General features: G+C 40.7%; 1 protein-coding gene across 6 annotated transcripts in view; it reads left to right on the top strand.

The window, feature by feature from the left end:
- slmapa (sarcolemma associated protein a) overlaps window positions 1-21389 on the top strand; it is a 242193-nt gene that overhangs the window by 124930 nt on the left and 95874 nt on the right. For 5 of the 6 annotated variants that reach the window (XM_070895262.1, XM_070895261.1, XM_070895264.1 and 2 more), the window contains exons 8-13: window positions 3148-3288; window positions 9404-9541; window positions 11577-11745; window positions 12676-12726; window positions 19367-19417; window positions 20466-20531. In XM_070895262.1, coding sequence (XP_070751363.1) covers window positions 3148-3288; window positions 9404-9541; window positions 11577-11745; window positions 12676-12726; window positions 19367-19417; window positions 20466-20531 — 616 coding nt within the window. The remainder of the gene's footprint in view (window positions 1-3147; window positions 3289-9403; window positions 9542-11576; window positions 11746-12675; window positions 12727-19366; window positions 19418-20465; window positions 20532-21389) is intronic. The other variant, XM_070895266.1, reaches the window with a different exon arrangement.

Genomic DNA, 21389 nt, shown 5'->3' with positions numbered 1-21389 from the left:
GATGGGATGGTCTTGGATCTAGCCTGCAGGCGACGAAGGTTGAACAGGTTCCCACTGGTTCTATAATTTAGTTCCACTCCAGCTGGGTCAGACAAGTCCGACTGCGGCAACTACAGAGGAATTTCCCTGTTGTCAGCCACTGGGAAAGTCATCGCTAGAATCTTCCTCAACTGTCTTTTCCTGTGACTGAGGAGCTCCTCCTGGAGTCACAGTGTGAATTCCGTCCACTACGGACTGCAACGGACGTGATCTTCACAGCTCAAGAAATGCAGGGAATAACAACAACTCTTGTACATGGCCGCCTTTGACCTCGCACAGTCCTTTGACACTGTTAACCGCGGGGGACGATGGAGCGTCCTCCTACCGTTTCGGCTGCCCCCAAAAGTTTGTCACCATCCTCTGCCTGCTCGACGGCGACCTGCAAGCCGTGGTCCTGACCAATGGATCCACCACAGATCCAATCCACATCCGGACCGGGGTCAAGCAGGGCTGCGTCATTGCACCAACCCTCTTCTCGATTTTCCTCGCTGCAATGCTCTCTCACGCTTTATGGAGCGGTGGGCAAAAGCATTACAAACTAAGCAGTATAGAGAAGGGAAAATGTGCTTGCAGGCAGGTGGGAAGGTAAAAGTATGCTAAAGTAGAAAGTCTCTAAGAGGCTTTTGAAATCACTGAAGGAAATGACAAGACACACATGCTTGGGGAATGCTAGAGGGCAGCCGAATAGTGACAGAAGGAGCGGCTTTTGGTGGTGAAGCTGAAAATAAGGAATAAGATGGTGTCAGGAACAGTGTGTGTGCAGAGGGATATGCAGCTGGATGATATTGCTGAGATTGGATTGGGCAAGGATATGAGGGCGGGGACAAAGATTGTAACGTGAATTCACTGGGACATGGGAAGCCAATTGAGCTTGGCCAGGATTGGGTGATGAAGGGCTACTTGTGCAGGTGTGAACAGCATTAAAGCTCGATGAATTGTAGTTTGTGGAGTATGAAAATGGAGACTGCCAAGTAGAGCATTTGGAGAATTGAAGAGTTGGGGTAATGAAGGCATGGATTCGGATTTCAGGAGGAGAAGGAGCAGTGGGAACAGAGGTAGGAGAAAAGTGGAGGGCCAATGAGCTGTGGTTCTTGTCGCCCAATGTTGTTCACCTTTTGTGTGCTGTGGGAGGAGCAGAAGCCTGATTGAGAGGAGAGGTAGGAGTGAGAAGGAATTTTCAGACTTGGTGAGGGGAAGCGATAGTTGGAGATGGGCTCATAGTTGGAAATAATGGAAGGATTGAGGGTCATTGCAATGCAAGTTGAATTTTGAAAAATACCAATTTTTATCAAACTTTTTGACAAACTATGTTTAGACAAACAATGATTAATTACCGTCTACAAAATACATTTTTGATGAAGTCAAGCTACTCCAGCAGTGACAAAAATCTCCCACCATAAATCATCATCTTCAAACGAGAAGGGAAGAAAATTGACTAACTTAGTTTAATTTTCCATCAAGTATTTACATTGTGTTCTGTTCTCTTGGATAAAAGTTTTAAAAAAATGTTGATGCATAATGGAGATAAAATATTTTTACCGGCTTTCTAGGCTAGAAATTCATTGTAGCCTAGGAATGAGCAGTTTCTTTCAAAAAGTTTGAGAATTAATTGCCAGGCGCTAATGCTTTAGACTGCACACAAAATTCATTTTCACTGCTCAAAGAAATGATTGGGGCGCTAAATCAAGTCTTAAAGGCCTAGCTCAGTGGCATTACACTGAGAGGACCAATATCTGGTGCAATCTAGTCTCAACTCATTGCCACAAATTTTTCTCGGTACTGATACTGTAGCACCTCATTCTCAGCATTGCTGGCTGTGCAGCTGCTTCAGCAAGGAGAAGCACAACAAGGAGAAGCAGCCGGAGGACTGAAGCAGGTGTGGTCATGGCAGATCCAACTCAGTCAGTGGTCAGGGTGATTCAATGCTTCAATAAATGCTACTTACCACCACCTGTAGCATAAACTGCCCAAAGCACCACACCCCTAGCACTAGTTCACCAACAATCTCTACCTGCCAACACTCACACCCACATCTCACACCTTGCACACAATAACAGCTATTCAACTATGGCAGGCACAAGGGCCATTAGTTATTAGAATGAATGTGATGTGTGATATGTTTATGCATAAATTTATGAATAGTTTGCAATATTTTGTGGTCTCTCATTTCACCTTTGCACCCAGGAGAGCGCTGTAATATGGCATGACACGGGGGTGGTATGATGGGCATGTGAGCAAAGGGGATCTGGGGTCGAGGTCATCCTAATGTGAGGCTGGAGATCTGTTTGGAGGAGGTGGCAGAGTTCTGTGGCCACCACCTTGGTGATGCAGAGCTGTTGAATATTCTGCTCCTCACTTAATTGAAGGTCGGAGAGGTGCTGCCAGAATACCCTTGGAGGGTAAGGCCTCCTGGTGAGAGCCCTGATGTCCCTCCTCATCCCTCTATGCACATGTTCCCGTATTTCTGGCTGACTATGCTCCCTCCGCAGTAGATCCTGGAGGGCGAGGGGACATGCCCCTCCAGCTCCCATTAATGTTGCCAAGTGTAGTAGATTGAATCTTTGAACAATAAATGCAGCCACTTTGTACTTGCCAGAAGACTGCTGAAAAAAAAGAATCTTGAAATTACTCTCAAACTAATCCGGGAGCTGAAAATGACAAGAAACCACTGAAACTAACCTGCCTTGACAGCTGCGAGTGATTAATGCGGATGCCTTTAAATAACATCCCTGGAGTCGCTGTCCTGCAGCTGTGCGCCTCCTGTCCCTGTTGCCGTTTGGTCGAGGTGCAAAGGTAAATGGCCAGAATGAGTTTTGCAGATCAGGTGTCCAGTGAGCATTGCAAGCTCGGCACTACTGCATCAGTACCCAGTTTCCGCCCTCTGCAGGTGCTAATGGGAGGCGGTAACCTAACGGATATTTCCCCCTTCTGACTTTAAATTGAATCAGTCAATTTTAATCAAAATCTTTGCTTAGCAGAGTGTCATTATAGCGGCTAAAATTCTTGATTGGGTTGGGGGGGAAATAAAGAAAGTCTTGTTAATTTCACAGTACATTGTGCAACTAAACTTTACTCCATATATTTGCCCTTTCTGTCTATACCAAACAGAACCAAGCTGAAGATGGCATAAGGAAAGAGCTGGTGGCATTACAAGAAGACAAGCACAGCTATGAGACAACAGCCAAAGAGTCCTTGAGGCGGGTCCTTCAGGAGAAAATAGAAGTAGTCCGGAAGCTTTCCGAGGTGGAGGTAATTAGATTACTCAAAATTCCCCATGATTTTTAAAAGCTGGTCACTTTTTTTTAAAAACCTTGTTGTAGTAACTTAGACTACTGCTTCGAGACCAGTAAGACAACTATGCATTATTTGCCCATCAAAATCAAAAAAAGTCTGACTTCATGGGACAGTCAGAGGAGCAGTTTGAAGCGCAAGGCTGGAGCTGTGGGCAAATTTAAAAAAAAATCTAACCACAGCAGCAGAATCAACAACAGTCTTGAGAGGGCGACAAAATCAAAGTGAGCGACAAAATTAGACGTCATCAGAATGCAGGTAAATGATTGGTGGCATCGCTTTGAACGTGTTGGAGCTTGGTGGAAGGGTCGGGACCCAGGAGTGGGAGAAGCGGAGGTTGGGACCGGCGTGGAGCGGAGAGGTCAGAGCCCAGAGGTAGAACAGTATAGACGAAACCAAGGGAAGGCGCAGCACATGCCAATAGTGAGGCTGAGAGATCGTGAGGCTCACATTGTGTCCTATGAACTCCACGTAGAGAGAGGTCCTGTGGGAAGGACAGTAGGAATATGTTTGAGTTTGTGTGTATGTACTGGCACATGCAGCGGAGCCTGGTTTCCAGTTGTCTTGGATCCCCTTGCCACTGGACCAAGACCTTGCTCCGTCAAGCCTGTGATGGCTGATGTGCAATGGCCACCCCACATTAAAAGAATTTTTAAAAAAGGAGGGAGAGAGAAAACAGGGAATTATAGACCGGTCAGCCTGACCTCAGTAGTGGGTAAAATGATGGAATCAATTATTAAGGATGTCATAGCAGTGCATCTGGAAAATGGTGACATGATAGGTCCAAATCAGCATGGATTTGTGAAAGGGAAATTATGCTTGACAAATCTTCTGGAATTTTTTGAGGATGTAACTAGCAGAGTGGACAAGGGAGAACCAGTTGATGTGGTATATTTGGACTTTCAGAAGGCTTTCGACAAGGTCCCACACAAGAGATAAATGTGCAAAGTTAAAGCACATGGGATTGGGGGTAGTGTGCTGACATGGATTGAGAACTGGTTGTCAGACAGGAAGCAAAGAGTAGGAGTAAATGGGTACTTTTCAGAATGGCAGGCAGTGACTAGTGGGGTACCGCAAGGTTCTGTGCTGGGGCCCCAGCTGTTTACATTGTACATTAATGATTTAGACGAGGGGATTAAATGTAGTATCTCCAAATTTGCGGATGACACTAAATTGGGTGACAGTGTGAGCTGCGAGGAGGATGCTATGAGGCTGCAGGGTGACTTGGATAGGTTAGGTGAGTGGGCAAATGCATGGCAGATGAAGTATAATGTGGATAAATGTGAGGTTATCCACTTTGGTGGTAAAAACGGAGAGACAGACTATTATCTGAATGGTGACATTAGGAAAAGGGGAGGTGCAACGAGACCTGGGTGTCATGGTACATCAGTCATTGAAGGTTGGCATGCAGGTACAGCAGGCGGTTAAGAAAGCAAATGGCATGTTGGCCTTCATAGCGAGGGGATTTGAATACAGGGGCAGGGAGGTGTTACTACAGTTGTACAGTGCCTTGGTGAGGCCACACCTGGAGTATTGTGTACAGTTTTGGTCTCCTAACTTGAGGAAGGATATTCTTGCAATTGAGGGAGTGCAGCGAAGGTTCACCAGACTGATTCCCGGGATGGCGGGACTGACATATCAAGAAAGACTGGATCAACTGGGCTTGTATTCACTGGAGTTCAGAAGAATGAGAGGGGATCTCATAGAAACGTTTAAAATTCTGACGGGTTTAGACAGGTTAGATGCAGGAAGAATTTTGCTGATGATGCGGAAGTCCAGAACCAGGGGTCACAGTCGAAGGATAAGGGGTAAGCCATTTAGGACCGAGATGAGGAGAAACTTCTTCACCCAGAGAGTGGTGAACCTGTGGAATTCTCTACCACAGAAAGTTGTTGAGGCCAATTCACTAAATATATTTAAAAAGGAGTTAGATGTAGTCCTTACTACTAGGGGAATCAAGGGGTATGACGAGAAAGCAGGAATGGGGTACTGAAGTTGCAGTGGTGCAGCAGGGAGGGATTCAAATTCCTGGGGCATTGGAACCGGTTCTGGGGGAGGTGGGACCAGTACAAACCGGACGGTCTGCACCTGGGCAGGACCAGAACCAATGTCCTAGGGGGAGTGTTTGCTAGTGCTGTTGGGGAGGAGTTAAACTAATATGGCAGGGGGATGGGAACCAATGCAGGGAGACAGAGGGAAACAAAAAGGAGGCAAAAGCAAAAGACAGAAAGGAGATGAGGAAAAGTGGAGGGCAGAGAAACCCAAGGCAAAGAACAAAAAGGGCCACTGTACAGCAAAATTCTAAAAGGACAAAGGGTGTTAAAAAAAAAAAAAAAAAAAAACAAGCCTGAAGGCTTTGTGTCTTAATGCAAGGAGTATCCGCAATAAGATGGATGAATTAACTGTGCAAATAGATGTTAACAAATATGATGTGATTGGGATTACGGAGACGTGGCTCCAGGATGATCAGGGCTGGGAACTCAAAATCCAGGGGTATTCAACATTCAGGAAGGATAGAATAAAAGGAAAAGGAGGTGGGGTAGCATTGCTGGTTAAAGAGGAGATTAATGCAATAGTTAGGAAAGACATTAGCTTGGATGATGTGGAATCTATATGGGTAGAGCTGCAGAACACCAAAGGGCAAAAAATGTTTGTGGGAGTTGTGTACAGACCTCCAAACAGTAGTAGTGATGTTGGGGAGGGCATCAAACAGGAAATTAGGGGTGCCTGCAATAAAGGTGCAGCAGTTATAATGGGTGACTTTAATATACACATAGATTGGGCTAGCCAAACTGGAAGCAATACAGTGGAGGAGGATTTCCTGGAGTGCATAAGGGATGGTTTTCTACACCAATATGTCAAGGAACCAACTAGGGGGGAGGCCATCTTAGACTGGGTGTTGTGTAATGAGAGAGGATTAATTAGCAATCTCGTTGTGCGAGGCCCCTTGGGGAAGAGTGACCATAATATGGTGGAATTCTGCATTAGGATGGAGAATGAAACAGTTAATTCAGAGACCATGGTCCAGAAGTTAAAGAAGGGTAACTTTGAAGGTATGAGGCGTGAATTGGCTAGGATAGATTGGCGAATGATACTTAAGGGGTTGACTGTGGATGGGCAATGGCAGACATTTAGAGACCGCATGGATGAATTACAACAATTGTACATTCCTGTCTGGTGTAAAAATAAAAAAGGGAAGGTGGCTCAACCGTGGCTATCAAGGGAAATCAGGGTTAGTATTAAAGCCAAGGAAGTGGCATACAAATTGGCCAGAAATAGCAGCGAACCCAGGGACTGGGAGAAATTTAGAACTCAGCAGAGGAGGACAAAGGGTTTGATTAGGGCAGGGAAAATGGAGTACGAGAAGAAGCTTGCAGGGAACATTAAGGCGGATTGCAAAAGTTTCTATAGATATGTAAAGAGAAAAAGGTTAGTAAAGACAAACGTTGGTCCCCTGCAGTCAGAATCAGGGGAAGTCATAACGGGGAACAAAGAAATGGCAGACCAATTGAACAAGTACTTTGGTTCGATATTCACTGAGGAGGACACAAACAACCTTCCGGATATAAAAGGGGTCAGAGGATCTAGTAAGGAGGAGAAACTGAGGGAAATCCTTATTAGTCGGGAAATTGTTTTGGGGAAATTGATGGGATTGAAGGCCGATAAATCCCCAGGGCCTGATGGACTGCATCTCAGAGTACTTAAGGAGGTGGCCTTGGAAATAGCGGATGCATTGACAGTCATTTTCCAACATTCCATTGACTCTGGATCAGTTCCTATGGAGTGGAGGGTAGCCAATGTAACCCCACTTTTTAAAAAAGGAGGGAGAGAGAAAACAGGGAATTATAGACCGGTCAGCCTGACCTCAGTAGTGGGTAAAATGATGGAATCAATTATTAAGGCTGTCATAGCAGCGCATTTGGAAAGAGGTGACATGATAGGTCCAAGTCAGCATGGATTTGTGAAAGGGAAATCATGCTTGACAAATCTTGAATTTTTTGAGGATGTTTCCAGTAGAGTGGACAAGGGAGAACCAGTTGATGTGGTATATTTGAACTTTCAGAAGGCTTTCGACAAGGTCCCACACAAGAGATTAATGTGCAAAGTTAAAGCACATGGGATTGGGGGTAGTGGATTGAGAACTGGTTGTCAGACAGGAAGCAAAGAGTAGGAGTAAATGGGTACTCTTCAGAATGGCAGGCAGTGACTAGTGGGGTACCGCAAGGTTCTGTGCTGGGGCTCCAGCTGTTTACGTTGTACATTAATAATTTGGACGAGGGGATTAAATGTAGTATCTCCAAATTTGCGGATGGCAGTGTGAGCTGCGAGGAGAATGCTATGAGGCTGCAGAGTGACTTGGATAGGTTAGGTGAGTGGGCAAATGCATGGCAGATGAAGTATAATGTGGATAAATGTGAGGTTATCCACTTTGGTGGTAAAAACAGAGACAGACTATTATTTGAATGGTGACAGATTAGGAAAAGGGGAGGTGCAATGAGACCTGGGTGTCATAGTACATCAGTCATTGAAGGTTGACATGCAGGTACAGCAGGCGGTTAAGAAAGCAAATGGCATGTTGGCCTTCATAGCGAGGGGTTTTGAGTACAGGGGCAGGGAGGTGTTGCTACAGTTGTACAGGACCTTGGTGAGGCCACACCTGGAGTATTGTGTACAGTTTTGGTCTCCTAACTTGAGGAAGGACATTCTTGCTATTGAGGGAGTGCAGCGAAGGTTCACCAGACTGATTCCTGGGATGGCGGGACTGAGACATCACGAAAGACTGGATCAACTGGGCTTGTATTCACTGGAGTTGAGAAGAATAAGAGGGGACCTCATAGAAACGTTTAAAATTCTGACGGGTTTCGACAGGTTAGATGCAGGAAGAATGTTCCCAATGTTGGGGAAGTCCAGAACCAGGGGTCACAGTCTAAGGATAAGGGGTAAGCCATTTAGGACCGAGATGAGGAGAAACTTCTTCACCCAGAGAGTGGTGAACCTGTGGAATTCTCTACCACAGAAAGTAGTTGAGGCCAATTCACTAAATATATTCAAAAGGGAGTTAGATGAAGTCCTTACTACTCGGGGGATCAAGGGGTATGGCGAGAAAGCAGGAATGGGGTACTGAAGTTGCATGTTCAGCCATGAACTCATTGAATGGTGGTGCAGGCTTGAAGGGCCGAATGGCCTACTTCCTGCACCTATTTTCTATGTTTCTATGTTTCTACGTTTCTAATTCATGCACAGGCTTCTTCCACCATTTAAAATTAGTCCATCAGTCACCTGAGTATTCATTTTTAGTGTGGAAACAAGTCATCCTCGATCCCCGAGGGATTGCCTATGATAATGATCTGCCTATCTTATTTAATGTAAATTTTAGGTCCAGATTGATGAGTACAACATGGGTAAGTCTTGAGACTATAGATAAAAATGTTTTTCCCAGAGTAGTTGATATGCAAATAGTTGCCTGTCAAAAGTAGTTAGTGCCATGTGAATTAATTTCTCTGAAAATAGTTGTAAAGGTGAGTATGGGAAAAGGTGATATTTCCCATGTAATGTTGGATCCAATCGTTCTGAGACAATATAATGGTATTTGTGGAATACATCTGGTCAGGAAATTAATTGAGGGAAATTCCATGATGGTGTATGTTATACATGGTATCAAAAGACTTCTGCTGAGTGGCCTTTTGAAAGAAAGATTGTTTCTGTACTTAAAAGTTACTGTGATTGGTTTTGGACCTTTTTTGAGGCTCCTCAAATCAGCTGCTTTAATTCCTGCAGGATAATTTAAAAAAAATGTTGAATGCATATTTTGATCCAGCGTGCCAACATTTAAAAAAAAACACCTGATGAACATTCTGTCTTGCGTTAATTTTTTTGTGCATGATGTATTGAAATTAGGTGAATTTGCACTATTCCAAATCTTATAAAAGACCGATAAATGCTGAAACTGAACCATCCCTGGCTTTTCTACTGTGTGAGTTTAAAAGTCTAGAAGATCCATTTCAGGTCTGAAAACATTCTAGAATTGATACACATAGATATATATATATAATTCTGTATTTTGATGTTTTAGCGAAGTCTGAGTAACACAGAGGATGAATGCACCCATTTGAAGGAAATGAATGATAGGACACAGGAAGAACTGAGAGAACTGGCCAATAAGTACAATGGAGCTGTGAATGAAATAAAAGAATTCACTGACAAATTAAAGGTGAGCTTGAATATATTACATTTTAAGTAGGCAATATTTTTAAAACTAACACTTCTCTCTGGAGTAATTTTTGGATGTCTTACCTTTTTTAGGAAGGTGAGACAATTGTAGTATCCAACTTTTCTGTTTAGGTAGTCGGGACTTCTGGAGAAGTTGGGTACCCCAGAAGTCATTTCTAGGTCCTTGCTATTTTGAAGATGTATAATAATTGACTTGAGCAAGAAAGCACAATCTTCAGATTTGTAGATAATGATGTGAGGGGCACAGCAAATAATGTCCCCAGATAAAGGAGGATTTTAATATTTTGGGTTGCAGGGCCAGCAACTGACAGATGCAAATTAGTATGAGCACCTGAGAATAATTAATGTGCGGGAGCAAAGAATCAATAAAAGGGATAATGAGTTTCAAGTCGCAGTTGCATAACATTCTATTCAGGACAAAGATCTGGAGCTTGTGGATTCAAAAAGGCAATTGGAGTTGTTTGCTTTAGCAGATGTATAAAGCACAAATTGAGAGGTCATGTGTTCTATATAAGGCACCTCCATCAACAATCAGATTTTGCATTTGAAAGAGAACAAAGTTTGGCTATCAAGAATCCTGAGTTATCAGAAAAACTTAACATTTGTTTTGGATGAAGGAAGGTGTGAATGATGCTTCAAGGTAACCTAATTATAGTTCTCAAGATTTATGAGGAGAATTGACTTGATTTAAGCAAGTTTAAAATATTAGAATCTTCAGAGTAAAAAGGGGAAGTCTGGTTGAACTTTCTTTACCAGTATAGTAAATGGACTTGTGGAATAAGACACTGGGAAGGCCATTAACAAAAATGATTAAAATAGATTCAAGTGAAGGGACTAAAGGATATGGAAATCAATCAAAAGTGGACAGCCCTGTTGTGCCAACTGGACTTTCCCTGTAACAATTTTGTGTGTTCTCCTCTTGGTCTTTAATTGGACCTGCACTTTGCTATTTAAATTCAGCATTGGTCCCCTTTGAATTAAAACTTAACTTGCCCATCTAAAAGATTTCACACTTGTTTTAGTCTCTGCTCAAAAGCAGAGGGTGATGGAATCGTGTATCATCCAGCAAGTGTATGGACAAGATTTATTTCTACCCAAGGTGGCATATGAATTCTTATTACCGGTGCATATTTCTATCCAGTTCATTTAAAAAAAATCTGAAACATAGCAACAGTAAAATTATGCAATTACTTATTTGGTACTTGGGCAAACTCTGGTAACTTGAATTTTTTTTAACTTGAGAGGAAGTCTGCATATATCATTTGTTTAAAAGAACTATTAATCTCGATTTCTTTGTTTTAAGTGCAAGGTGAAGATTCGTGCACTTTACTGTTCTGCATTGTTTTTTTTTTAATCTTTATGTTCAATATAAGATATCTTCATACTTTAGGAAAACAAAAGCATATTGTGTACTAGATTTCATGAGTGTCCATGGAGTTTCTTGGACATTCTAAGCGCTTTAAAAATATTTAAGTTAACTCTCGTCAGCTTTAAGTCTGAAGGGCACTTGCCTTGACGCTCCAAGCATGTTTTATTTGCTAAGAGAGGAGATTGCACATATAGCTCTCCTAGACAAGAGAATTTGGGTTCTAACCAGTTGGTATAAACTGGGTACTACCTAACTAGAACAAACTGCAGCATTAATTGAACAGCAATGGAATAGAAAATGCAATTTGTTACACACAATCTGACTGAGTCATTAAAGCTTTAATAGTAGCAAACTCAAACTTACTAATTTCTCCAGTGATTATTTTTCTTGAGGCAATTTGCTTTAGTGTTTCCATCTCATGTAGCTAAATATTGTAGATATTTTTCATTTTGTTTGTTATTAATTTTGTTTTGATTTAATGGCTTATAAAACTGCTTTTAGTACATTTGTTAATGTGAAAGATTGCTGCTTGGAGCAGATGATATTGAATAACACCACAAAATGTGAAAATTGCTGAGAATTTGAAAACCATTAACTGATTTGTTTTTTTTTTAGTTATTTTAATGTGTCAATTTTGTCTGAGCAGCAGGCAGAAGGGAGACAAGAGGAGATTCAGCAGAAGGCCCTATCTGAGAAGAAGGAATTACAGCACAGAATAGATGAAATGGAAGAGAAGGAACAGGCACTTCAGGCTAGAATTGAAGCCTTACAGGCTGATAATGACTTCACCAATGAACGGCTTACTGCTTTACAAGGTAAATTGAACTTGCAGAGCCTCATCAATTCTTGCTCAAAAGAAAACTGTGAGCAAAGAACTTAAATTTGATAAAAGCTCTGCCATCCTGAAAGTAAAATTAAAAATCCTCCAATGTTTTGAGTATTAAATGAGCCTTGCTTTTTTTTGTCAGTAGTTATCCTATAATTTTTTGACTGATAACTAACATAAGTCAGCTTAGCTTCTTTCTTTCTTCTCTTTTCCTCCTCCCCCTTTTCCCCAATCTGTACACTGCATTCCTCCACCAAACCATTCTTTTGTCCTTACTTCATTCTTTTCCTCCTCCACATGCTCTTAAAAACACCTGCATGTCATCAGTTTTCTAAATATGCTGGGCGGTACTTTCTTTTCCAATGATTAAATTCAACTTTTTTTTTCCTGTTCTCGCACTTGGAGGCTATTATAATGGGAGCATGTGCAGTTTTAGGTCAAGATCCCTGACGCAGCAAACCTTCCCATAACTGCTTCAGGCCTATATAAATTGAATTGAACAAAGTAGCCTTTTTTTAACGAGCCTTTTTTACATTATACGTAAAATACTTCTGTTACTCCTTCCCTTTGCAGGGCGTGGGGTGGTTCCTCTTTTGGTTGAGCAGTAAACTCAAAATGCATGGAGTATGGTTACTGCTAAAGAGATGGCAAAATTAGTGACTGCAGTATTAGGGCATTAAAGTGTAAAGGGTATATATTTTAAATGTGCTCACCCGTCAATGATGGATTCTTTATTCTGCAATAGTTCTAATACTTGTGTTCTTAATTATTGCTAATATTGCACCAGATGTGGCAGATTTGTAGAATTGTTCAAGTGTTGTTTGTTTTCCTTTTTCAAGTGTTTAAACGTCAGTGCATCTTTTCACCTCTGAACTTACAACTGAAAAGAATTTTAAACGCTGCTCTTTTTTAAATACAGTACGGTTAGAACAACTTCAGGAGAAAAATATCAAGGAGCACAACAGTATAGGTGAGTTTAATAGAAATGATTGAAATATATCTATACTATAAATTTTAATATCGCCAGATGCAGTACTTAAGAAAAGGTAATTGAATTTGCTTCCAGGTTTTCAAACTAATATCAGAGTTTTGGGCCATCATCTAAATAATTTTAATGCATTGAATATATTGCATGTCACGTCTTTAGTTTTAACCACCAAGAAAATTGGTTCTGTAAGGGTTAGATTTATGAGATCACTTGCTATATGATCATCCAGATGAAATTTTCCTGCCGTTTCCAAAGATGATACCCAGTTCGTATGTTCATACTTGGACAAACTTGATAATTTATACAAGACTATCCGCTCTTAAGGCTGCATCGAACAAAGTAGTTGCAAATTATTTTGATTTAATTTCTCTCTTCTCTGAAAAATTCCTCTCACTCATCCTCCTTAAATACTTACCATTGCTGAAGTTAAATTTATAGCCCATTGGGCTGAGATTGGCCAATTCAGCACAATGATAGCAACTTTCCTGATCTGTGACTCAGCCGCCATTGCCTTAACCAGCTGAATCAACAGAGGAGAGGAATTGGAGGAGGATGGCTTTGTCAACTTTGTCAAAGGCTGCAGAGAAGTCCAGAAAGATGAGAGAGAGTGCACCATAGACATAGAATGTCATTTCTGACTTTGTTAAGGGCCGTTTCATCGCTTTGGCAGGGGCTGAAACCTGTTCGGAGAGGTTCAAGCATGCATTTGTTGGAATGATGAGCACAGATTTGGGAGATGCCATCCCGTTCAAGTTCTTGGGAGAGGAAAGGGATGTTGGAGATGGTTGATGGAGACAATATCCATAGAAACCCACCCCCCCATCTATTTCATTCTTGACCTCCTCCAAAACATTCCACTACATCAGCTCATATTTGTTCAAATGCTTAGTTGCTCTGTCCCTGATGATAGATTCAAGTAACTTGGCCATAACTAACGTTAAACTACAGTTACCTGGTTTCTTCCTGTCTTAAATAATGGAGTGAAATTTGCAATTTTCCAATCCAAAGGCACAATTCCTCTATCGAGAGAGCTTTGGAAAATGATGACAACCCATCTGCAAATTCCCTAATGGCTTCCACGTTAGGTTTAAAAGAAACAGTAAGCTCCTGGAGATTTGTCTCCCTTCAGTCCCATTATTTTCATCATTATCATTTTTTTTTTACTTGTATTAAATTCACTAAGTCACCCCCTCTTTTACCATCCCCACCCCCGACTTATTTTTAGGTTCCCTTGTATTGCTGGTATTTTATCCTTTGTATCTGTTTTCACGGTAGATGAATAGTATTCAACAGAAAAAAAAGACAGGATTGTTAACTCATCACTAAATCTAGTATGCCCTTATCCTTGGCCAGTTCTAAAACATACTGTTCCAAAAACTGTCCTGAGTGCATTCGAGAAATCCATTACCTTCACCACTTGAACTATTCCGCTGCTCCCACTCTGTGAAAATTAAAATTGCCACATTTGTTTCTGCTGCATGCTTCCCTGATTTCCATATTTATACATTTTCCCCACTATATTACTGCTGTCGGGTGGTCTGTGGACAACTCTCGCAGAGTCTGGCATCCTTTACAGTTCTTTAGTTCTACCCAAGTCCTTTTATTTCCACGGCTGTGATTCGTACGTCCGATTGTTAACTAATTCTGGTTTGGTACTCATCATGGTAGATGCATTAGGATTTAGATTATTGACACATAGTAAATTCATAGTCTGTTATTTTTCACAGCAAGAAAACCAAAACTTGTGTAAAATAGGAATTATTGACCAATTTCAGGGAAATTCTGATGTATTGATGCAGTTTTGTTCAGCTGTAAAGTGCCTGTCCACTTGTAAATAGTTACTGAGAATAAAATCGAACATTTTATTCTACAAATACAGCTTACTTCATTTCATTTCTCAATTTCTAGCTATGTATAATTGCACAATTTTGCTTGCCTGCCATACCGTATACTAGCACTGGCTTAAAGTATGGTTGCCAGCAGAGGGTGCTGTGGTCTTCTGGACTGCTGTCATCATTCAGGTTTTATTTCTGAGAAGCAGTTACTCTTCGATCAATAATTTTAAAATTATCTTCTAAAACTGAGTACAGGGACTGAAGGTGCTTTAGAAAACTAAGAATTTGTATTCTTTACCTCCTTTTTTTTTTACAAAAGTTACATTTGGGATTCGAGGTCTTGTGTAACTTTTCTTTGTTCAGTGTTTACAGGTGACATCTGCTGCAGAGTTTGCTCAGTAGCAATCCAATTGATGTGTAAATTGTGCCCTTGTTCTGTGTGATGTTCTCTCCCTCTGCCCTTGCCCCCTTTTTCACTCGTTCTATCTGTCTTTTATTCTGTCTCTTGCTCTTGTTTATTTGTCTCTTTGCCACACCCTGTCTCTTTGCTCGCCGCCTCTCTGTCTCACTGCTCTCTCTCTCTCTCTCTCTCTCTCTCTCTCACACCTCTCAAACTCACTCTCACGCACTCTTTCCTCTCGCTTGCTCTCACTCGCTCCCCATCCACATGCGCTCTCAATTGGTGAGAGTCACGAGATAATGATCAGAACATAGAGCACTGGTTCTAATCTTCCCTTAAATTTGTCCCAAACCAAGCCAAGATACTTGGGTTAGTTATGTCTCCTTGGCTGAGAGCTAATTCTGCACAAACCAGGGATTACACTTGAGTTTTTCCTGGTCTGGACGGCTACCTTGACTCAACAATACACAAAGATAATTTAAAAAAAAAACAAGTGCACCATATCATTTTGTGATTGCTGATGACATTTTGATTTTAATATTTTAGTGTTGTAAAAGTTTTATGCATGGGGGAGACTTGTTTCAGAGGCTTTCCGCAGGAAAATGCTTCCAGTCCGCCAATAAAATGCCTGCGTACCTGGTGGTCTGGGAGGTACGGATACTTGCAATCCTGGGCCTCTCCGGGTACACACGGGTAGAGGCCCACGTATCTTGGGTGCAGGCAGTTCAAAGCGCCCCTGGGATCACATGGGCCAGCCCAACAAACAGAAGGGAATCCCCATAAGTATGAATACCTCGACACTTCAAATCAATGTTTAAAAATCATCACGTATTTAAAATTAATTATAATGCCATTTAATTAAATATTCAAAATACACATTTTATTTTTTGAAAAATAAATTTACATGTTTTCGAAGGGCTTATTTTACAGATTTTTTAATGTCAAAATTATTAACATTTTTTTTTCTCTTTTTTTTTTAAACTCTCGCGCTCACTAAAAGCAGGCCTTACCAGGTGTAAGAGTTTCACAGGCATTTGTTGGGCAAGTAGCCCAACTGCGCTAGCGGCTGCCCTTTTCCCGGGGATTCGTACGATCTGTCAAAGTTTCGTGTTTTCACGCATACGCTTTGCGTGCGAAAACCTGGAACTTGTGCGGCTCCTATGGCCGCATACACGCCCGTAGCGGCCACAGATTACAGCTCCGTGTTTAGTTCATGAAATGGTTCGGATGTAAATTGAGATGAATTGAAGTCTTTTGTGACTCCCATTACCTCTTCCCCTGCTCCCCCCCCTCCCCCAAGCCCTGAATTGGTCCAGATCTTCCTTACTCTGTCTGACACCCAGACCAATTTAGAATCTTGAAGCAAGTGCAGCATGTGAACTCCACAGTGGAACCATCCACGCCTTTTTTCAAAGAGGAAATAATTATCCACAGGTACTCTTACTTTTATGCGTCCAGCACACTTGTTTTATTGCAACAGTTTTCCCTCCCAACCACTTTTGCCACTGACGGCATTTTGAGGTACTGGTATCTATTGGTATGTTAGTTTTTAGAGTAGAGAATTGGAATTTTTTTCAAGCATGACTGTTTAGAACTATTTTTTTAAGATTTTGTGCTGATGATTTTTTTTTGTATATTTATTTAAGCATAATAGAAGTTATACAATGGTAGCCACCATTGGCTAACTAACAGAAAACAGAGTCGGGATAAATGGGTCATTTTCCAGTTGGCAAACAGTGACTAGTGGGGTGCCGCAGGGATCAGTGCTGGAGCCTCAACTATTTACAGTCTATATTAATGACTTGGATGAAGGGACTGAGTGTAATGTAGCCAAGTTTGCTGATGATACAAAGATGGGGAGAAAGCAAATAGTGAGGAGGACACAAAAAATCTGCAAAGGGATATTGACAAGCTAAGTGAGTGGGCAAAAATTTGGCAGATGGAGTATAATGTGGGAAAATGTGAGATTATCGACCTTGGCAGAAATAATAGAAAAGCAAATTATAATTTAAATGGAGAAAAATTGCAAAGTGCTGCAGTACAGAGGGATCTGGGGGTCCTTGTGCATGAAACACAAAGTTAATATGCAGGTACAGCAAGTAATCAGGAAGGCGAATGAAATGTTGGCCTTTATTGCAAGGGGGAATAGAGTATAAAAGCAGTGAAGTCCTGCTGCAACTGTACAGGGTATTGGTGAGGCTACACCTGGAGTACTGCGTATAGTTTTGGTCTCCGTATTTAAGGAAGGATACACTTGCATTGGAGGCTGTTCAGAGAAGGTTGATTCCGGAGATGAGGGGGTTGACTTATGAGGATAGGTTGAGTAAGTTGGGCCTATACACATTGGAGTTCAGAAGAATGAGGTGAGATCTTATCGAAACTTATAAGATAATGAGGGGCTCGACAAGGTGGATGCAGAGAGGATATTTCCACTCATAGGGGGAACTAAAACTAGGAGACATAGTCTTAGAATAAGGGGCCGCCCATTTAAAACTGAGATGAGGAGGAATTTCTTCTCTGGGGATTGTAAATCTATGGAAAATTCTGCCCCAGAGAACTGTGGAGGCTGGGTCATTGAATATATTTAAGGCAGAGATAGACAGATTTCTGAGCAATAAGAGAGTAAATGGTTATGGGGAGCGGGCAGGGAAGTGGAGCTGAGTCCATGATCAGATCAGCCATGATCTTATTGAATGGCAGACCAGGCTTGAGGGGCCAGATGGCCTACTCCTACTCCTGTGTTCTTAATCAATTCTTATTCCTAGACAATGGATTACACTATCATAAGGCTTGTTCTGTTCATAAACATGTATGTATTTAAATGTTGTACTCAGCTTTAGCACTGTTGGAGATTGCTGTAAAATATGCAGGAGAGAATGAATTGCAACATAATTGTTTTCAACAATTTTGCAGGTCAGCAAGTCATGGGGACTGCATTTTCTGCAGTGGCTTCAGAATGCATCACCTTTCTCTCATTTCATTACCTATTTTGATCCTGAATAAAGTGGTCTTTGCCCCACTGCAACCGTGTAACTTTGAAATTCGTGAAAAGTTCAAGTCCAATTGAGCTGCTTTAAGTTCAAAAAAACAACTACAAATGGAGCTACCTAGTTGTTAACCTGGAAGAAAATCAATCATTTGCAATGAACCATTCTTTCCAACTTCGTACCAATGATTTGTGTAAATCCACATTCTACTCTCTTCAGTCTGTGCCCCACATTTAAAACAAATATATATATCATTCTCTGGATGTGGGCATCGCTGACAAGGTCAGCATTTATTTCCCGTCCCTAGTTGCCTTGATAAAAGTGAGTAGCTTGCTCAGTCATGTCGGAGGGCAGTTGAGAGTCAATCACGTTGGTGTGAATTGGAGTCACAAATGGGCAAGGCAGGTTTCCTTCCCTAAAGGACATCAGTGAACTAGTTGGGTTTTAACAAACAGCTTCATGGTCATTTTTATTGATGCCAGCTTTTAAAAAAATTAATTCAAATTCTCTAATTATCATGGTGGGATTTGAACTCTTGTTGTCTGGATTATTAGTTCATGCCTCTGGGTTACTAGTCCAGCAACATAACCTTGAAGCCAAATAAAACAAGCATAATATAACCTACTGTGTGCATAACTCATCTTGTAACCCAAATCAAACCGTCTTCTCGGTGTCGGGATCAACATTGATTGAATCCAGCTGATTTGGTCTTGCAGCACTTTTCCATTTCTGCCTGTTACTTTCCAATATGCCACATCACCCTCTCATACCTGCACTTATGTTGATGTAAACGTCAGAATTTATATTGTAAACTCTCTCTGGAAATAACTTCTTGAGAAGGCCAGTTCTGACAGTTTCTCCTTTTATTTCTGATCAGCCGAATTCTTCCATGTTTTATTTTTTTCTCTCTCAACGTATTAGTGGATTTTTGAAGTTACACTGTGTCCTGTGAATAACTCGGTATTTTGAGTAAATAACAAGTGTGCCTCAGTCAGCTTGAGAAAGATGTGAGCTTGATAACGGAAGTGATGAAAAAGTATGTGAACATTTTAACCATTTCATGAGCACATTGAGCAAGACAGGGACTGAAATTGTGATAAGCTGATTTTGAAATGGAAAGAATTAATGTTATGCAAATACTGCGATGCAGGTGATGGTTTGTTCTGGGTATTTTTGTCATGTCTCACATTGTTGTACTTTCGCCAATGTTTAATGACAAAGATGGTGGCTATCTCCTTTTGAAAGTAAGCCTTTTGTTTTGCATGTGTGATATATTGAAATACTGTTAAATGTGGCATTCACTTAGTTATGTAAATGAAAGTTTGTTTCATGCTGTTGATACTGTAAAACAACCATTCACTATTGGAACTAAAGTTAATTTTTTGTTTTGGTAACAATAGGAATCCAAGTTGATGACTTGTTACCTAAAATTAATGGAAGCACAGATAAAGGTAGTGTACCGATGCAACTTTTCAGAAGCTATTAATATAAACTGACAAACCTATTGATTATGAATTCTATGCAGTGTATCTGGCTATAGATACGAGTGAAATTTAATTGTGAAAATTTATTCAATTTTTCTCCTCATTAAGGAGAGGAACAATAGTGCTGGGGAGCAGAACACTTTCCAATTTCAGCAATCCATTGTCTGCTTCAAGCACAATGACCAGTTACAGAATAAGACTCTGCCCACCAATGTGCTTTATCCCAAATTTCAGAAGAATGCCCACTACGGCACCAATAAGCAAATGCCAAATTACAAATAGTTTTGTGCTTTGGGTCCATGACCATGAGCGCTGCTTTGAGATTTTCATACTGATTTTGCATCAGTCCCTTGCAGCCTTCAGAAAAAGGCATCTTCCTCCCAGTATAGCCAAGATGTAAGTTCAGGTTTGATGTTTTAGAAATACTAAATCAGCAAAGATAGAATCATTTTCATCAACCAATTGTTATTACTCCGACATGTGTTCTCATGAGCAGGAAGCAATTCATTTGGATGATATTCATGGGTAAACATAGTTGGAAGAACCTTTTTCAAGTAATCTAAGAATTAACGCTCTGCTATTGTGCAATCACTTTTATTTTTAGGGTCTACTGACCATGAAAAATATTTGGAGTGGGGATCGGTGAGAGAGGAGGAGGCAGAGCAGAGTTAAGAGAAGGAATGGGGTTTAAAATCAAAAAGACGGTTTGCCATAAGTCAATGTATTAATGCAAGCTACAGAATGCTTATTCTCTAGCTCTCAATTTGCTTTGTCAATTGTAGATCAAATGTATGAAGTTTAGTGCGCAAATCAACTTAAAATTAACAGAAGTGCTGTTGCATACAAATTGTATATACGCCCCAATTTTCTGAATTTCATCTCACATTGTCAAAATAAAGTATCCATCTGCATTATTAATTCTGTGGATTGCATTTTGAACCTAGTCATTCAAGTGTTCCAGCAGGAAACGGTATCTAAAACAGATACTTAATTGAAGATTCTTTCTTTCTAATAGAGCACTTTCTGTTAAAGAGTGGAGGGGACTGCTCTGAGCTATTCCAACAGTTCATTGAGTGCAAGAGTGAGTACATTGTATGATTTACACTGTCTAAATGACGCATAGGATACTGAAAAAAAACTACGCAACAGCATTAAGAAAAGGGTAATGGGCTGTATCCTATAGGTTTACCTACAGATCAAAGTATTAGAATAAGCCTATAATAACCTCAAATATGATTTGAAATTGAAAGGTTAATTATTTTAAATTGCAAATTTTAAGTAGGATAGTTGTGCTCCCTGTTCTTGTTTGTCATTTTACAAAGTAAAGCAGTTTGAAGGTAAGCATGCCATTACCATGAATTAAGTGGTGGAAACAGCAAAGAGAGAATTTGGTGGATTTAACAATGAAGCTGCTGGTTTTTGCCGTAACCCTGGATTGTATTTTCTAATTCAGTTAGATAATACCTGCATTTGAAATTTTATTGATTGTGTTGCTGTGAAATTCTTTTTTTACTTGTGGCATTGCATACTCCATGTTCTGTTAATTTTAAATGGAGCTTATTTGGATTTTTTAGACCTTTGTCAAATTGTGCTTTTGTTTTAAACTAGTCATAGTTGTAGCATATGCATCAGTGACCACCATAATAATTCTTTAATGGAGCCACTTACAATCATCATTTACAATTTTTGGGTGGCACATAATTCTTCAAATTGCTCAACAGTTCTGGAAAGGTTGCACAATATTCTCGTGGAGTTGTAAAGAATAGATTTTAGAAATAAAGCTGAGTACAATATCGAACTGTTCTCCTGAAAAGGATTTGTGGTGGAGTATAGTGCCACAGATGTTGAGGTTGTCCTTCAACAACTCACCAAAGTGCCTATTTTTTTATACATGACCCTGGGCAGTGACTGTTCTGGAGTTTTTTGACCATAATCTCTA

This window comes from Pristiophorus japonicus, chromosome 12, assembly GCF_044704955.1.
Source record: "Pristiophorus japonicus isolate sPriJap1 chromosome 12, sPriJap1.hap1, whole genome shotgun sequence".
Taxonomy (NCBI): domain Eukaryota; kingdom Metazoa; phylum Chordata; class Chondrichthyes; family Pristiophoridae; genus Pristiophorus; species Pristiophorus japonicus.
Note: the sequence above shows the minus strand (reverse complement) of the source record. Positions and strands in the feature narration are given on the sequence as shown.